Source organism: Canis aureus, chromosome 8 (genome assembly GCF_053574225.1).
Source record: "Canis aureus isolate CA01 chromosome 8, VMU_Caureus_v.1.0, whole genome shotgun sequence".
Classification (NCBI taxonomy): Eukaryota; Metazoa; Chordata; class Mammalia; order Carnivora; family Canidae; genus Canis; species Canis aureus.
This window is the reverse complement of record NC_135618.1, coordinates 36,502,903-36,522,932: the sequence shown is the minus strand read 5'-3', so window position 1 is coordinate 36,522,932 and position 20,030 is coordinate 36,502,903. Positions and strand designations below refer to the sequence as shown.

Below are 20,030 nucleotides of genomic sequence, written 5' to 3'. Positions count from 1 at the left end.
AGAGATTTTGGATACTAGCCCCCACCCTTTTTAAAGATTTTATTTATTTATTCATGAGTGACATACAGAGAGAGAGACAGACAGAGAGAGAAAGAGAGAGGCAGAGACACAGGCAGAGGAAGAAGCAGGCTCCATGCAGGGAGCCCGACGTGGAACTTGATCCTAGGTCTCCAGGATCAAGCCCTGGGCCCAAGGCGGTGCTAAACCGCTAGGCCACCTGGGCTGCCTGGATACTAGCCCTTTATCTGATACATCATTTGTGAGTATCTTCTTCTTTTTAGTCTTTTTTCCATTGCTTTGCAAAAGTTTTTTTATCCTGAGAAAGTCTCAATAGTTCATTTTTGCTTTTGTCTCCCTTGCCTCTAGAGATATGTCTAGCAAGAAGTTGCTTTGGCTAAGGTCAAAGAGGTTGGTGCCTGTGTTCTCCTCTAGGATTCTGATGGATTCTTCTCTTACATGTAGGTCTGTCATCCATTTTAAACTTATTTTTGTGTATGGTGTAAGAAATTGGTTCAGTTTCATTCTTCTGCATGTGGCTGTCCAGTTTTCCCAACACCATTTGTTGAAGAGACTATCTTTTTCCCATTGGATATTCTTTCATGCTTTGTCCAAGATTAGTTGACCATAGAGTGGAGATTCCATTTCTGGGTTCTTTATTCTGTTTCATTGATTTATGTGTCTGTTTTGTGCCAGGACCATCCAGTCTTGATGATCACAGCTTTGTAATACAGCTTGAAGTCTGGAATTGTGATGCCTACAGCTTTGGTTTTCACTTTCAACATTACTCTGGCTATTTGGGGTCTTTTCTGGTTCCATACAAATTTTAGGATTGTTTGTTCCAGCTCTGTGAAACATGCCGGTGGCATTTTGATAGGGATTGCATTGAATGTGTAGATTGCTTTGAGTAGCATATGTCCATTAGATTTTAATACTAGTCTTATGGACTATTAAAACTATCCCTGAAATGATTATTTCCTTTTTTAATAATTCCGTTATCTTTTCTGTTATTTCCTTATTGTTTAATGGGTATTGTTTAGTAAATGATCTCTTCTTAGGTCTTGAGAGTTCTTTGGGATCTATTTTCACTTGTGCTAAGCATGCCTTCTTATTTTTAATTTATTTTCAATGGTGCACATTCTTCATATAACTTTGGGATCAGATTCCTTCCTATAATGCTTTCCAGTAGCAGCACATTCACAAAGATGTGTTTTATGGCTTCCACATCATACATTAGCACTTCTCTTTCTATGGGTATTCCTTTGGTTATTTTTCCTCCTAATTCTCCAGTGTTAATAGTTTTTCCTTTATTGGGTCTTTCTTTCCTTAATAATGTTTGATATTTGAGATCTTGTATCTACTGAAAATGTATCTGTTCTTTTCCTAATCTCAATGCTAATTGTAAGCATGGCCTATTATCTCTGATTTTGGTGGCCTGCTGTGCCACCCTGGAACATCCTCTAGTGTTTGTTTTTACAAAAAAAAAAGGTTTTGGGAAAATTCTTCTTGTTCCTTTTGTCAGTAATTCTCCTCCTCTCTTGGTGGTTTAGATGAGACATTTCTTTTCTCTCTCTTCTGTCTTGATTTCTGCATGCATTTCTGGTAACTTTCTCATTTCTTTGTTTCCTGTTTCTATATTGATTTCTATTTCCTGTGCTTCTTTGTTGATTTCTCCCTGGATATCTTTGGTTATACTCTCTATTCCCTCTTCCTTGATTATTTTGATAGTTCTGTGTTCTATATCTATCAAATGGTCTATTTGTTTTGTTCCCATAAACTTGCAAGTAGTGTTAAATGTAACTCTTCTGGTGTGGTCTTTCTCAGTGGATGATTGAGTATATGTTCATTTGTATGAGCAAGGCATGTAAGTATCAGTGACAGTCTGTATATGTTCTCATATCTCTTACAGTCCTCATCTGGTGGATTTGGGGTTTTCTGGGCCATAATGCTATCTTGAATGTGCCTGATAGCTCAGCTGACAATCTAAATGCATCTATTACATCTTGCATGTTATGGCATCCTGTGGCATCTTGCATAAATGCATGTTATACATTCATAATTGAAATGTTTAATTCCCAAGGGCTCCTAACAGAAGAGCTCTTTTGATCTCATCAGTAACCGGCACCTCAAATAGTGTCATCATCTTTCCTGAGTGTTCTGTATCTTTGCCAGAATAGCCAATTTCAGCAGTGTAACCAGGTCTGTTCTAGATGGTCCAATTTAATTTAGTTTATCTCCAGATTTGGTGGAATATAGATAGGAGTTCACCCTTTCTATGCCAAGGCAATCCAGTCCCAAAGAGATAGAATCTTTGTGATGTATTTCACTGTTATTTCCAGAACTGCATGGTTTAATGAGGGAGTTTCCACTAAAGAAGATACCTGATGCATTTCTTCTGTCCCTGATGGTGTTATAATTGCCACACACACTCAGGATTATCATCAGTCTCCTGGGTCCTCAGGATGGGGATCCTGTGATCCCTAGGGTGGTTTGTCCTTTAAACTGAAATTATTCACTGATTTGGCCTTCCTTATCACTCTGTTAGCTAGCTCTTTGCTCCTTTTTTGGTCCTAGTCTTGCTGCAAGATTTTCATCAGTAAGATGGGAACCTGTGAAGGGGGCACTCAGAACACTGAGTTTTAGATTTATGATTCCATCTCCTAGGGGTCCTATTTGTGAGCTTCTTTCTGACTTCCAACTCCATGGAGTACCCTGGGTCTTCTATACAAAGTAATAGTGTATGACCTCTTTCTACCAGCTTTTTAAAGTCTTTACCTTTTTATTTTTTTATTTTTAAAATTTTTTAATAATAAATTTATTTTTGATTGGTGTTCAATTTACCAACATACAAAATAACACGCAGTGCTCATCCCGTCAAGTGCCCCCCTCAGTGCCCGTCACCCATTCACCCCCAACCCCCGCCCTCCTCCCCTTCCACCACCCCTAGTTCGTTTCCCAGAGTTAGGAGTCTTTCATGTTCTGTCTCCCTTTCTGATATTTCCCACTCATTTTTTCTCCTTTCCTCTTTATTCCCTTTCACTATTCCTCCACCTTTAAAGGGATTTAATCGGTCTTGGGCCTTGGCAGGTTTCTTCTGGTTCTAGTGATTATCACTCTCAGGTCTTCTAGGCTCTCTTGGCTTTGCTGGTTATCATTAGGTCTGGATGCTGCCATACAGTGTGGGGTCAGTGATATCTGACCAGCCAAAGCTGCAACATGTTTGGCTGCTTGTGTTACTGCTTGACAAGAGTAACTGCTTGACAGGGGTGACTCCATCTTGCTCTGTGTAAAACCTTATTTGGGATCTGTTTTAAGGCTTTGCTTTTTGGGGTGTGTGTGTGTGTGTGTGTGTGTATACATTTTCTCTGAGAATACTCACTTGACCTTTAGGATGACTTCTTTACGAATCAGACTGTTCCTAATGGGAACTGTGCTGATGGTTGGTCTGATTTCTTCTAGGACCAGGTTGTACCTGTTGAAACTGTGCTGTTTAGGAATGTCTCTTTACTCTAGAGAAAAACCTCTGACAAATAGCATCCCACTGTATGTCTTGAGGGCATTCGCCCCCTTGGGCACTGGCTGGTTTTATGTTTAAAAACTATGGTCCCCTGGGATGCCTGGATGGCTCAGCAGTTGAGCATCATCTGCCTTTGGCTCAAGTTGTGATCCTGGGGTCCTAGGATCGAGTCCCACATCGGGCTCCCCACAGAGAGCCTGCTTCTCCCTCTTCCTGTGTCTCTCCCTGTCTCTCTGTGTGTCTCTCATAAGTAAAATATTTTAAAACAACAAAAAACAAAAAACTATGGTCCCTCCTCCTGCACATTTATGGCTTAAGTGGATTGACTTAACCAAAATAATTTAGAACTTCAATGGCCATTATGGAAAATTGCAGTCTCCTCAAACTTGTTTTACTCAAAATTACATTGAAAAGCTGTGGTTTCGGAACAATCAAGCAAACAGAAAACTGAATGGAGTGTCTATTTTAAATGGTGCCTTGAGGCTTTCCAGATGTTTTCAGAATTCTAAGTCTGCCTCCTGCAAAATACTATTTCTAAATTAAGTGAGGCAAACAATTGAAAGACATCAAAATATGACCTCTGAGGCTTCCCCCATTGCTTCCCCCACCACACTATCTTCTTCATCTGCAGGCAGGTAGCAGTTACCTTGCGCTCAGGCCCCGTCCCTGGCACCATCTCTGCCAAACATCTGTTTTCCACTGAATCTTTCTCCGGTCCCTCCTCTTCTGAGCCTATTAAAGTTAAGTCTCCTAAGGATAAACCTCAAGTATTGTACGTTCCCTGGAGTAAGACCAAATTGTGAGTCATAGAGTTTCAAGACCTAAAACTCATTATTCAGACTTAGCAACCTGTTTTCTCAGATTTATATCATTAGGCTCCATGCTTGTTGGTGAGAACCAGGCCAAACATTGGATGAAACTGGCCTGAAGGAAATATCCTGAAGGAGATTTAGAGAAACAAACCCCTAACTTTTGGCAGTATGTTAGAATACTTGCTGGAAAACACTGAGCAATTGCAGGAGCTTTTCCTAAGCCTGTTGATGGAAACAAAATTCAGGTTTACACACACACAAAAGTCTGATGAACCTGTCCATAACTATTAGATCAACTCTAAATTGTCTTTAAAGAAATTTCTTGTCTTCCTTTAGATGTTGAATTCACCCGGGTGGCATTTAACTCTGTGGGGTTTTAAAAATTTTTCTTTTTATCGGAGTTCAATTTGCCAACATATAGCATAATACCCAATGCTCATCCCGCCAAGTGCCCCTCTCAGTGCCCATCACCTAGTCACCCCAACCTCCCCCCTACCTCCCTATCCACTATCCCTTGTTGTTCTCCAGAGTTAGGTGTCTCTCATGTTTTGTCACCCTCACTGATATTTTCACTCTTTTTCTCTCCTTTCCTCTTTATTCTCTTTCACTAATTTTTCTAAATGAATGAGACCATATAATATTTGTCCTTCTCCGATTGACTTATTTCACTCAGCATAATACCCTGCAATTCTATCCATGTCGAAGCAAACTCTGTGTTCTTTAACGGGCTGAACCAGGTTCATTCTCTTTTAGTTAGAAGGGCCAGGATGGAATGGGAAACTACCCACTCCAGATTAAGTTCATTTGGCAAACTGATTCTCTTATATCCTTGGTAAGTCACCTAAAAGAAAGACTGCAAAAATTCTCAGTTTTCAACTCAGGTAAATGAAGGCCCCCAGACAAAAGCCAAGGCATTAGAAAAAAGATTATTATGAGTTTAAGTGCTCAAGGCACCATCCACCTGCTAGTTAGCCTTTTTGGTGGCCTCGCAATTCTCAGTGATGGGGCTACAGGGGCTCTTCCCAATCCTCCTTCTCAATCAGCTCAGAGAAGTCACTCTCTGGATTTGAAATTAGTTTCTATCCCTATTGACATGGAAACTACATCTTGGTGCTTAACCCCATTGCTATAAATTAGCCCCTGCCTCAAAGTATTAGGAGTTCAAATTGTGGGGTTCGGGGATCCCTGGTGGCTCAGCGGTTTAGCGCCTGCCTTTGGCCCAGGGCGTGATCCTGGAGTCCCGGATCGAGTCCCACATCGGGCTCCCTGCATGGAGCCTGCATCTCCCTCTGCCTCTCTCTATCTCTCATGAATAAATAAAATCAATCTTAAAAAAAAAAAAAACACAAAAAAACAAACAAAACAAAACAAAAAACAAATTGTGGGGTTCTCCAATAAACTTCAACAAGTTCCTGTCTCTGAAACGATTCCCTTTTGTGTAGACTCTTTGAGAGATACATCCCCCTTTCTCCTTAGTTGCTCTACCTCCTTCCAGTATTGGGCTGAAATTTCTCAGGAAAATATCATGCCAGAATTTCTTTCTCCCAGAAAGAGGAAGGAATTCTAGATTTGACAGTAGTCATCAAAATAGCCAATGAGGGGAATTAAATAATCCTTTGACATCTTTTATTTGTTATGTCTCTGATGACATTATAGCTGAGTCTAGGGACACTGATTTTTTATTCCTGTTGAATTAGATACCATTTTCTTTATGGGCAAAGTACTTAACTGATATTGGCAAAACTCACGGCACACCTGCCATCAAGATTCAAATAGATCCCTCAAAACTTCTTCCCATAATTGATCACTACCCTATAAATAAAGAAGCTCTTCAAGGCATCGAACCTATAATAGAAGATTATAAGTCTCAGGCCCTCATTATCCCCTGCACTAGTAATAGCCCTGTTTTGCCTGTGAAATAACCCAGTGGCAGAAGATGGAAGTTTTTCCAGGACCGCTGAGCAATAAATACTGCTGTTATCCATTGGCACTCTTTTTCCTAACTACTCTATGCTACAAATATTCTTCCACTAAGAGCAAATTTTTCACTGTAATTGATCTATGTGGTACATTTTTAGTATTCCAGTTGATATAGATATCCAATATCTTTTTGCTTTCACTTGGGAAGAATGGAAATAAGCCTGGACAGTAGTGCCTCAGGGTTTGACCAAGAATCCTCCTCATTTTTCATAAACCTTAGGAGCTGATTTGGATGATAGAAAGTTTTCTGCAGGCTGTACTTGGTTATAATACTACATGATTTGCTTCTCTGCTCCCCTTCTCAAACCTGTGCACAGTTAAGATAGCTTCCATCTGCTAAAACCTTTGGCCTTTCTTTTCCAAAGAAAAATTATAGTTTGTTCAACCTCAGGTTTGATTCCTATGACACCTCAGAATAAGGACTGCATTTGGATTCAGATGGAAATCCCTTACGACTGCTTAATGCTGACAGATTACCTTTTGAATCCTTGTGATAATTTATAGGAAACTCCTCTAACCAATGCAAATTTTTCATAGTTTACTGGTAGTTCTTATTTAAAGAATAAAAATCTTAAACAATAGTTTAGGTATGCTGTTTTAGCTCCTTTTAAAGTCATTGAAACAGCACCTCTTTATATTTGGCTACTTCACTTCCACCCAGCACACTGAGTTATATAAGCCCTTACTTAATGTAGTATATTAGCCAAGGGTAAACTGCATTTATATCAATAGTTGGTATGCCTATGATGTAGCTCATGACTTTGGAATATTATGGAACCAACAAAGTGTCCTTAACTTCAGTGTGAATACATTTAAAATGGCTCATATGTCCAAAATGTATTATATGCCATACTGTTGACAGCTGCTTTGGCAATTACAGTTCCTAGGCATTCCAGATTCAACTCCCAGGAGGTCAAAGTAATTTATCTCACTGATATTTCCACCAAAATGACTACTCTCAAGGAAATCAACAGCCAAATCTCTGTCATGGTCAAAAGTGATATCCTCCCAAATGATAAATTTTGGAAAAGTTCACAAAAGATACCCAACAGTTGGCCCCAGAGAGAAAAAACAACATTGGAAACTTAGTAATTGTTGGCTTGATTTAAGAAAAAAAAAAAAAAAGGGCTTTCTCTATAGACATGACAATGCTGCTTCTGTTAGAGAAGATTATCCTTACCTGAGGAAACTCTCTCAGAACTCATAGTGATCACAGAAGCCATTTGACTAGTCAGGTGCTTTGACAGTTCTGTGCTCTTTGGCTGGTTTTACACTTTTGTTGTGCATATCATCCTCAATCCTCAGAATTATTCATATATGCACTAAGTTATGTGCTAGGATTCAACTGGTGAAATTTGTAGAGACCCTCCAAATACCTGGGCTGCAAGCATTGCCATTGGATCTTTTAAATCTCAGATTTATCCCCTTGGGAACTTATAGTCTCCTATTTTGAGAGAGTCACAAAGTGTCCAATGCACTTGTCTCTGCCTCCTTCAACCCACAGTTGATAAAAAGAAGATAGGAATATACTTCAACAATGTAAGGGCCTAATTGGTTCTATTAAAAATAGTTATGTTTGGTGGGTTCCTGAGTGGCTCAGTCAGTTGAGCATCCAATTCCTGAGCTTAGGTCCGGTCTTGATCTCAGGGTCATGATTTCAAGCCCCGAATTGGGCTCCATCCTGGGTATGGAGCCTACTTAAAAAAAAAAAAAAAGCCATGCTTGGTGGAGCAGTCTATTCATACTGGACTCCTAGAAGACAATGAACTTAAACACCTTGCAACCTGGAGATTTCATCTGTTGGAAAAGATACCTCCAGAAAGACTCTTCAACTTCACTGGACGTGGTCCTTACCAGGAACTGCTAACCAACCCTTGTGCCACCAAACTCCAAGGAATAGAATCATGGATCACTGTGATGCATATAAAGAAAGCACCAAAGCCTGACTGGAACTTCATGCCATCTGGTGATCTGGAAGTAAAGATTCCTAGGAATTGAAGCAGGCATCTGATGAGAGCTTTTCCAAGGTGTCCAGACCAGGCTTGTATACCTTTTCTTCCTATGCTTCCTCTCTCTTCTTTATGAGAAGACAGTGCCCTGTCTGCATTTCCCAAGCCCTTGCAAAGGGGGGAAACCTTTTATTTTGATTATAGCCTTTTGGAAATAGCCTCATGATCCTGGGACTAATTAACCTTTCACTTGCTTTCTCTGAAGGGTTAGCAAGTTAACAGTTCACAAAAGTTTTCTTTCATCTGAACTATTAACTGACTTAAAAGTCTTTTCCATACTCATGGTCTCTGGATTTTCAACTTTACTGACTGTATTTATTGATAATATATTTGGTCCTAAACAGTTCTTTTGAGATAACATCATTCTTTAAAATGTCTTTGAAGTTTTCAAAAAGGCTCATCAGCTGCTGCTTTACACCTATACTGTGTCTTCCCAAATGCCCTTGGTTAATTCTTTCAGTGTGTTTTCACAATACTTACTATTCTGCTTTTGTGACTTTCAGGATGCATACTATGGGAATTTGCCTTTATAAGGAGAACCTTTTCTCCCATAAGTCAGAATAAGTGCCAATAAATATTTCAGTTGGCTACTTTTCAAATTTAGACTCCTGGTTTAGAACCATCACACAGTTTGGAATTGTTACGTTATGTCTCTTATTTTTCATAATTATTTTACATTTTATATTTTTTTGCCGTCTAACTCTCTAAAAAATGATGTACCCAATAAGCTATCTCAGAGCTCTGAGATGATCTCCAAAACATATGACCTTGACAAGATACAGGCTTTAAGTTGGAGTACCTGAGTTCTTCCCTCCTAATTTTCCTTGTTACTCAAATGTGGCCTTATGTGGTTTCCAACTGCTGTGCACTTTTCCTCTGATGTAGGACGTGACAACCAGGAAAGGTCATTCCTGACACTGAGGGACAAAACCACTAAATATGGAAAACCTGACTCTTGATCAGCAATGCTTTCAAAGAGAGATCTTGATCAAAAGGGGGAAAGGTGAAAATTAACAAAAGAAAATATGATTTAGAATGGAGTTGGGAAACCAGCAGAAAGAGCACTCATGCCCTACCACTCATCAATTGGTGACCCAACAGGGAGAGATGGATCTTGCATATGGATACTACTTTACTACTTCAGCAGGAGGAAAGAAGCTTCTCTTCCTCTCCTGCAACAGTCCAGCTAATGAAAAGCCTCTATACTTTGAGCTCCCAGTTTACTGTCATGGACATTTTGTTTTTCACAACCTTCCCAACTTCCCCCTTTCCTCTGTAAAAAAGCATTCTTCTCCTGTTCTGCACACTTGCCTACAGTTCTGCCATAGCTTGGTTGATCTAGACTGCAATTCTCTGCTATTCTCAAATAAACCCAATTTTGCTGGTAAGATAACTGGCAGTGTTAGTTTTCAGGTAATACCCCACATTTGCAGTCTCCCCCCATTATCAACATTTCCCACCAGAGTGGCACGTTTGTTACAATCAGTGAACCTACGCGGATACATCATTATCACCCAAAGTCCATAATTTACTTTTGAGTGCACTCTTGGTGTTGTATACTCTGTTGGTTCTGCCAAGTGTATAATGACAAGTGTCCACTTTGTAGTATCATACAGAATAGTTTCATTGCCCTAAAGTGCTGTGCTCTCTATTCATCCCTCCCCTGACCCTAACCTCTGACAACTACTGATCTTTTTACTGACTCCATAGTTTTGCCTTTTTTCAAAAATCATATAGTTGCAATCATATGATGTCTATGATTGACTTCTTTCACTTAAAAATGTCTATTTCAGGTTTCCTCCATGTCTTTCAGATCTTGATAGCTCATTACTTTTTAACTTTAAATAATATTCCACTGTCTGAATGTACTACAGTTTATTTTTCCATTCATCCATTGAAGAACATCTCAGCTGCTTCCAAGTTTGGGCAATTATGAATAAAGCTGCTATAAATATCCATGTGAAGTTTTTTGTGTGGACATAACTTTTAAACCCATTTGGGTAAATATCAAGGAGTGTGATAACTGGATTGTACGTTAAAAGTCCATGTAGTTGTAAGAAACTTCCAAACTGTCCTTTAAAAGTGGTTGTACTGTTTTACATTCCTGCCAGCAATGAATGAGAGTTCCTGTGGCTCCATGTCTTCCCCAGTATTTGGTGTTATCAGTGTTCTATATTCTGGCCATTCTTTTAGATAAGTACTAGTCGTCTTATCATTTTTGATTTTGAAACACAAGTGTAGTTTTATATTTTATATGTAGTTTTATGTTAGTTATTTGATTAATGTTTGTCATCCCCCTATAGACTGTGGGTTCAGTGAAAGCAGGGACTCTGTTTTTTGTCTGTTTTATCAGCTATCTATAGTACAGTGCCTTGGACATAGTAGACCTTGATGAATATTTGAGTAAATGAGCAACCAGCCTTAGCAGCTCATTTTGCAGGTGAGCTTTTACACAAGGATCCAGATCTACTAAAGATTATGGATCAGACTTTGACCCACTGAGGCCATTCCTGGGATGCTAGTTCACCCAAGGCTGTCAGAACTCGGCAGCATTCACAGCCATGCTCAAAGACATCTGGTGATCTGGCTTTAAAATAACTCCTGATGACAGGTAGTACTTTCGCACAGAATCTAAATTACTCAATCCAGTTCGTCATCCTTGAACAAATATCGAACTTTTCCTTTTTGTATCATCTAAGGAGGAATCCTGGCTTCTTACTCAAGCACATCTTCAGGGCTTCATGGATGTCTCTGTTTCTTAGGCTGTAGATGATGGGGTTGAACATGGGTGTCAGGATGGTATAGAGAAGAGAGAATCCTTTGCGCAAGAGTTGTGAAGAATTGGCTGAAGGCACAAGATACGTGGCAATCAGTGTCCCATAAAACACTGTGACCACGGTGAGGTGGGAGGAGCAGGTGGAGAAGGCCTTTCTCCGACCTGTGCCAGGTGGAATTCTTAGGATAGCAATAAGAATGCAGGAGTAGGAGGCTGCGATGAGGAGAAACGGAACCAGAGTTACTGCCGAAGAGGTGGCAAAGGCGATGGTCTCCGTCAGTGAGGTGTCTGTGCAGGAGAGGTGGACGAGAGGGGTGAAGTCACAGAAGAAGTGATCAATTTCATTAGGTCCACAGAAGGTCAATCTAGATAGTAAGACCATAGTGATTGCTGTAAGAAGGAAGCAGCAGAGCCAAGAGCTGGCAGCTAGCCTAATGCAAAGGGGGCCAGTCATGAGGATGGGATAGTGGAGAGGTTGGCAGATGGCCAGGTATCGGTCATAGGACATCACAGCCAGCAGAAGACACTCTGTTGCAGCCAGGGATCCAAAGAAGTAGAACTGTGCCATGCACCCAGCAACAGAGATAGTCCTCTGTTCAGCTATGGTGATCAGTAACATCTTGGGGACAATATTGGAGGTATAGCAGATCTCTAGAAAGGACAAGTTCACCAGGAAGAAGTACATGGGGGTGTGGAGGTGATGGATGAACAAAACTAGCAGAACAATGAGGATGTTGCCAGAAATGACTAAGACATAGAAAACTAAAAACATTATAAAGAGAAACATATTTAGCTGTCGGATAGAGGAGAATCCTTGAAGCATAAATTCCACTATGGTTGTTTGGTTTTCCCAGGGCAGGATCACCATGCCTTGGCTTCCTTAGGACACCCAGTGATCAGAAGTGCTAAATGCAGAAAGTCCTAGCTTACCCATCAATGGGCAGCTGACAGTGGGTGATTTTCATTCCCAACTCATGTTTTTGGAAGGTTTTTTTATTTGGGTAGAGGAGTATCATCTTTTCTTCCAAAGCCTGAAATGGGAAAGAAAAGAATTTGCGGTAAGAACTTGTGACCATCCCAATCCTCCTTCTCCTACCTGTATTTTCATCTTATCAGGAGCAGTGTCAGGCTTTGGGGAAAGCAGGAAATTGAAGAAAGAGGAAAAAGAATACAAACTGAGAGGAAGGACAAAGGAAAAGGAAAGGGAAGGAGAATCATCTGCTCTGTGCTCATCCTGTGGTAGCTTGAGGACTTACAGAATGAAAAGAAGATCTGAAAGGGAGATAGGCACATTCCAAAGAGTATGAACTCTTAGAACCTAGACAATCAAGGGCCAAGACAAAGAACCCTCCCCTCCCTCCTTAAACACTGGTTACGTGCAGGGATATGGTCCCTATCATATCTACTATGAATTTTTCTCCTTTCAGCTTCTCAGTGATTTGAGAAGTGAGTTTCTTACTTCTGTTACAGTTTCCAGAACAATAGCAAGAGAAAATCATGTGAGTGCTCATGCTGGTGTAATTCAGAGGCAGGAGTGCATTCTCACAATCTTAAAAATCAGGTCATCAGGCTTGGGTGGCTCAGCAGTTAGTTGAGTGTCTGCCTTCAGCTCAGGTCATGATCCCAGGATCCAGGATCCAGTCCTTCATCGGGTTCTCTGCATAGAGCCTGCTTCTCCCTCTACCTATGTCTCTGCCTATCTCTGTGTGTCTCTCATAAATAAATAAATAAAATATTTTTAAAAAATCAGGTCATTAAAAAAATTTTATGTTGAGGGGCACCTGGGTGGCTCAGTTGGTTATAAGCATCTGCCTTCAGCTCAGATCATGATCCCAGGGTCCTAGGATGGTGCCCCTAGTGGGACTCCCTGCTCAGCTGGGAGTCTGCTGCTTCTTCTGCCCCTCCTCCTGCTTGTGCGCATATTCAAGCTCTTTATCTCTCTCTCAAATAAATAAATAAAATCTTTTTTAAAAAACTATTTAATGTTAGGCAGCAGTAAATGGAAGAAGATTCAGACCCAAGTGGCCTAAGGCACTGTGTGCAACCAGCCAACTGAGTATAAGGTAGCTTCAGATTCTTTTGAATGAAATAAGAAGACCCAGGCCTCCTCCTCAGTTCCATCCAAGGTCCAAGCCATAGGCCTACCCTGAAATTCAGGACAGATAGAGAACCTGCCCAAAAAATACTGCTATCCTCCGACAGGGCAGAGGCTGAAACCATTTGACTATTCTCAACCACCTTGTACTGGATCCATTCATTACCTTCTTAGATAGTTGTGGAGGGAGCATACTGCTGCAGGTGGAGATGGGAAACCCCAGGTGCAGGTACAGAAAGCACCGGGCCAGGGTAATAATGAGGTAGCAGGGCATAGCCAGAGAGCCCTATACAAAGCCTAGGGTGTGGCCTTATAAGGGTCAGACTTTGAACAAGTTGTTTAACATCTTTGAGACACAGTTTCTCATCCATAAAATAGGATACCAGGAGGGAGAAGAATTTAACATGTGCCTAGATTATGCAAAAACATAAACACAAAGATCGTGAGATGGCTGGCTTTCCCAGGCTGCCGACGTTATGTAAATTTACCAAGAAATTGCCTTTCCTTTGAAGGGGGCGTTGGCAATGAGTCCCCCAGTTCGTTTTGCCACATCCTGCCAGTGTTTGTGGATGTAACTGTGTGAGTCATTAAGCTCTTCCACCGATCTCTTTTTTTTTTTATTTTATTTATTTATTCATGAGAGACACAGAGAAAGAGAGAGAGAGAGGCAGAGACACAGGTAGAGGGAGAAGCAGGCTCCATGCAGGCAGCTGTTGGACTCGATTCCAGGTCTCCAGGATCACACCCTGGGCTGAAAGCGGCGCTAAACCGCTGAGCAACCCGGGCTGCCCTCCACGGATCTCTTAATCATACTAAGAGCTTTTGGCAGTACATTAATCCCATTTTCAAACGGACTCAGTGTCCTGGGTATCATTCTGTGGGGCCCTAGTTCTGGCTTTCCAAGTGGTTTTCAGAGAACTAACCTGGAATTTGTGCTGAGAGTCCTGGTGCCCAGCGAACACTTGGCAACTGGTGATTTCAGATTCTGAGCCCATGGAGTAGAGCATGGAGAGAACTTCTCTCCATCCCTGAAAAACACAAATGAGGATCTGATATCTCAGAGGGAGGGCTTTGGTTCTGACAGATCACAGCCAGACTCCTGGTTCCTGCCGCTATTCCTGCCAGTGATGAGGATATTATTTGATCCCAGGCATGTCGTAAGTGCTGAAAAAAGTGTCACTCCATCGTCACAACAACCCTCTGGTAGGTTAGTACCCTTACTTCTTATCCTTCCTTCCCAAATGAAGTCACAGAGAAGTTAAATGACTTACCCATGGTCATCATCTAGAAAGTGGCAGAGATGAGATTCAGATTTGCCCTCAATCCTTCACTCCTAAGCACGGACACTGCTTTTCATGGGCCCTGAGTACATAAGCTAGTTTGCATTGTCTCACAGAGGCTGGAAGAGGAAAGCTTCTACAACGTAGCCTATCATGAGAGAGGTCTATCTACATTGTTGGCTGTTGAAGGAGCCATCCCTTACAGGGATAGAATAATCTTCTCTACCTGTCACCTGGACTTGCTTTCACACTACTACTTTTGTTTTTTCTTTATAATCTTAAAATATATATATATATCAGGTCAGCCTATTGCCTCAAGAAAACAATCCAAGAACACTTTTGAACGTGTGCACTGGGAATTACCACTTCCCTTCTACCACGCCATTACATTTCTGCCGCCAGGATGCTGCACCAGTCGATGCAGTGCAGAGACATGAGGAAGAATGGAAAGCCAGGCAAGGGGATGCCTGGGTGGCTCAGTAGTTGAGCATCTGCCTTGGGCTCAGGGCATGATCCTGGAGTCCTGGCATCTAGTCCTGCATCTGGCACCCCACAGGGATCCTGCTTCTCCTTCTGCCTGTGTCTCTGCCTCTCCCTCTGTCTCTCATGAATAAGTAAATAAAATCCTGAAAGAAAGAAAGAAAGAAAGAAAGAAAGAAAACTAGGCAAAGGTAGGACAGAACTAGCTAGTGATGTCTTACTAAACTCACAGGCTCTAACACTAAACAGGCCTGGATTCCAATCCCTGCCAACCACAGAGACATCTAAGCAAAGGCATTTTATAACCTTTAAGGGAAGAGAAACTCTTCTCTTATGCTCCTCAGGGGGTGCAAATGAGGATTCATAGGGCAGCAGAGAGGTCTGTGATCCTGGCCTCCCCACCCTAGCATGCGGCCAATATCTCTTGCTCTGTCTCCTTAGCAGAAGTGAGGAAATCATGCTCCTCTGTTAACTCTGCTCCTATATACTGATTGACTCTAGAGCCACAAGCCCAAACAACACAATATACCTGTAATTCATTTTGGCATAGGGCTGGGGTTGGAGTCAATGCTCAGTAAGTGGTAGAGCTTTCTCCCTCCCGCCTTCCCTTCCCTCCTCTTCCTCTCTTTCTCTGCTCTTCCCTCTTTTCTCCCCAGTTATGTAAGCACAATTAGTGCTATCTAAATGTAGATTAACTCTTTTAGGAAGATATCTGCTTCCCTTCACTGGAGATGTTCAAGTTATGAAGACAAACAAGACTTAAGGAGACTTATTGTGATTTGATGATTTTTCCGTCCCTTCCAGAGTTGAGGTCCCCCCCACACAACTGGGAAACATTCCATTCCCCCAAGATACACACAAAGCAAATTTGTAGGAAAGCGGGTTCTCATAAAGCAAAAACACTCAGTAAGGAATCTACAAACAAAAAAGCAAGGGGAACAGGAAATGACTCAGATGCTATCTGAATGGGATCCTTTCTCTTAGCTGAATTAAGTGCAACTAACCAATCAATTCAGCCAACATTTGGCTTTTTGATAAGGGTGTTGACTATTGCCAGCTGCTGGTGAATTCAGGAGATCAGTTGGTCAACCAGACAGACAGTTTGATTTTGTTACTAAACTGATAATGGATTTAGTGTGCTAGGGGATTGTACCCCTGGCCTCATATAGCAAAGAAGAGACCAAAACAGGAAACACGGAAGTGTATACCAGCAGAATAGATGAGCTTTACCTGTGCCTCAGAGGGGTCCACTCCTACTTTGGGGAGCCAGGCCACAGAGACAATGGCATACCCACCTCCCCTGGATTCAGAGAATTGGGCTACACAACTGAAATCTTTCTTTTATCCAGAGAGCTACCTCCCTTGACAAAAACTAAATTGGGGCTGTCTTTCCACATGAACCTAGGAGGCCGCTTAAATTTTGCTCCCATCTCAACATTTCTCTGTGTAAACTTGAGTTCCTCTGTGGGCAAAGCCATCACCTCCCCTGATATTGGTGCTCATGGGCATTTCCCAAATGACTCTAGAGGGGAATTGCTGTTTACTTTGCAAATTGTGTGAAACCAGTTTACCTTTACCTTAAAGGAAATCTTTTTTCCTTTGTTTTCCTTTGCTTTAAGCTTCTATTTTAATAATGACTATTTGTATTAATATTAGTTGTATAAAGAGCTTTAATTTAGTGATTAAAATGCATAATTATGCTTTGGAGAATGGGTTAAAACAATATTTTGAAAGAAGTATTTAATTTTTTTCTATCCTCTGGAAAAAATTGCTGGGCATGTCCTTATTATGTAGATTTGGTAGAGAACTGAGACATACCTACGATAGCAAACATTTATTGTCAAAACCAGTAATTATGATTCTAAAGAACTTGTGTCATCTTGGATACTTGTTATTTATTAAAAGTTGTAACTAAGGCTAGCCTTGTTCTGGGAAATGTAAGTTTGTGATTGACAACCTTATGGAATTAAAATTATCATCTACTGACAAGCATCACAAACTGAAGAGAGATTTGCTCCAGCTAACAAATTAATACAGCTATCTGATAAGTATAACAAATGAAATGATAAAACAATCAATGAATTGAAATGATCTCATTTGTTCTTTAGAACTGAAGTATTTTTTCTATGGACTACTACCCAGATTTCCTGAAACCTTGGCATTTGCCACTATTTGAACTCATGAATGAACACATATTTGATTATATGAGGCTTTTGGCTAGGATGTCCTCATAGAAATCTACTGCCTAGAAATCTATAGCCTACCAATATATGCCAGGTTTTCAGCTAAGCCTGTACTCCCTATAATCCTTACAACCTTTGTGTGTATTACCCATCTTACAAATGAGGAAATCCAGGCTTTGAGAGATGAAATTACTTGTTCAAAATTACCCAAGCAGAAGAATATGAGGAGGCTGTGATTGGACTGAACGCTCCATGAAAGCAGTGGAGTCTTCACTTTTCTATATACCTCAGAACCTAACATATACTAAGATTTATAAAAACTATATTAATATTTATAAATTTTAATATAAAATATAGATAATATTTATAAACAAACTGAATAAATATGTGAGCAAATGTCTGCCTTCAAATGTAATGTTCTTTCTATTTTAGGAAGCCCCTTCCTCCAGACTGTGCAATGGTGCTGTTACTCCCTCAAGTTTAAAAGGGACTGTAGGGCAGTCTCTCCCTTGCTGTCCTTCCCGCTGCCCCCTGGTGGTGTATTCGATAAATTTTTATCTTAAAGAAAGGATGGGGATGGAGGGTGCTCTAGTACCTGAATTGAGACTGTGAATAGGTTATGGAAGTAGTTCTTGATGCTAAAAATGTGTGTGTGTGGGGGGGTATTTTTTTTATTGGAGTTTGATTGTTTTTAAATGGCAAATTATACCTAAAAAAGTAAAAGGCCACTGATTAAAAACAGCAAAGATAACTTTATTTAGAATGAGGTCATTTAGAAGAAGCTTGCTTCAGTATTTAAGCCAATTAGTTATATTGCAGGAAGCCAGGAAGCCTACTTTACAGTTTCTAAGAGGTTTTTTTCCCAAAGATTATTTATTTAGTTTTTTATTTGAGAGGGGGGGGGAGAGAGAGAGAGAGAGAGAGAGAGAGAACGAGCAGGGGGGAAGGGTAGAGAGGAAGGGAGAAGCAGGCTCCTCTCCGCTAAGCAGGGAGCCCCTGGTAGTGCTCCAGTCCAGGACTCTGGGATCATGACCTGAGTCTTAACCGACTGAGCCTCCCAGTCATCCCTAAGGGATTTTTTAATTCCCTAATGGGATTTTGAACCCATTTTCTACTCTTGAAAAGATACTTATTTTTTGGCAATCAAGCCACTGATCCAAAAATATTCAAGAATACAAGCTTTATAATAAATTATTTCAGTAAAGTTGCAGGACACAAAATTAATACACAGAAATTAGTTGTGTTTTTATACATTAATAGTGAAGTAAAAAAAGGTGAACATTAACAAGACAGGAAACAACGAATGTTGGAGAGAATGTGGAGGAAGGGGAACCCTCTTGCACTGTTGGTGAGAATGTGAACTGGTACAACCACTCTGGAAAACTGTGTGGGGGTTCCTCAAAGAGTTAAAAATAGAACTACCCTATGACCCAGCAATTGCACTGCTGTGGATTTGCCCCAAAGATACAGATGCAGTGAAATGCCGGGACACCTACACCCCAATGTTTATAGCAGCAATGTCAATGTCCACAATAACCAAACTGTGGAAGTAGCCTTGGTGTCCATCGAAAGATGAATGGATAAAGAAGATGTGGTCAATATATACAATGGAATATTACTCAACCATTAGAAACGACGAATACCCACCATTTGCTTCGATGTGGATGGAATGGAGGGTATTATGCTGAGTGAAGTAGGTCAATTGGAGAAGGACAAACATTATATGGTTTCACTCATACAGGGAATATAAAAAATAATGAAAGGGATTATAGGGGAAGGAAGGGAAAATGAGTGGGAAAAATCAGAAAGGGAAACAAAACATAAGACTCCTAACTGTGGGAAATGAGCAATGGGTAGTGGAAGGGGAGGTGGGCAGGGGATGGGGTGACTGGGTGACAGGCACTGAGGGGGGCACTTGAAGGGATGAGCACTGGATGTTATATGTTGGCAAATTGAACCTCAATAAAAAAATACCTCAATTGAGGTATTTTATTGAACATAAATAAATAAATAAATAAATAAATAAATAAATAAATAAATGTAAAAGAGAAATTAAGAAAACAATTCCATTTACAATTGTACCAAAAAGAATAAAATACTTAGGAATAGAAATAAACGTAACCCAAGAGGGTGAAAGATCTATAATCTAAACATTGGATTATAGAAAGATCTATAATCTTAACACCAATAATATAAACATTGGTGAAAGAAATTGAGGATGACACAAAAAATGGAAATAAAAAAACATTGAAATAAAGCATTCTTGAGCCTACTGTATTCACTTTACTTATATAATCAACATATTTGGGAATGTAACTTTTGGCTATAATATAAAATTACCTGCATGTTTGGCTGCCTTTTATTTTTTACTTTTTCTGCTTTGTCCCCATCCTTAGGAACCCCATGCCCCATTCTATCTCAGAGGCTTTGTAATTATTAACTCTGCCTAGAGTCTACACTGTTTTTATGTCGATGTGTTGTGTATCTTTATTTGAATTCAATTTATTTGCTTACTTCTTTATTGACCGTCTCCCCCACAGAACTGTAGGAAACTCTTTCTTGTTTGCAGCTGGATCCAAGTGCAGATGACTGTGTATATCTCCATTAAGTAGATAATAACTAGCACATAGTAAATAATAACTATTTACAGTATAAAGAAAAAAAAAAACAGACCCTGAATGGAGTCACTTGTGCTAAGCCCTACCAAGACCTATTATCTAACTCAATTTCAGTTTCAGCTTCTCCCAGGAGTGGAAATTTAAACCAATCATCCTGAATTTCCTGATCAGCACTATTAGATCATCTGTATAATGAGACTCCCTGCTTTTTCCCTACAGAAAGATGACCTTGCCTGAAACAATTCTTTATTTTGCTAATAACCTCCTTGCCCTGCCCAGTTTC

General features: G+C 40.4%; 1 protein-coding gene across 1 annotated transcript in view; it reads right to left on the bottom strand.

Moving 5' to 3' along the window:
• Nucleotides 1-9,398: 9,398 nt before the first annotated feature.
• The window catches only part of LOC144318680 (olfactory receptor 11A1-like), a 53,181-nt gene continuing 42,549 nt past the window's right edge, over nucleotides 9,399-20,030 (bottom strand). Inside the window, exons 2-3 of the mRNA XM_077905826.1 lie at nucleotides 14,110-14,214; nucleotides 9,399-12,122 (exon numbers count right to left, since the gene is read on the bottom strand). Coding sequence (XP_077761952.1) covers nucleotides 11,006-11,959 — 954 coding nt within the window. The 5' untranslated portion in view covers nucleotides 11,960-12,122; nucleotides 14,110-14,214 and the 3' untranslated portion in view covers nucleotides 9,399-11,005. The remainder of the gene's footprint in view (nucleotides 12,123-14,109; nucleotides 14,215-20,030) is intronic.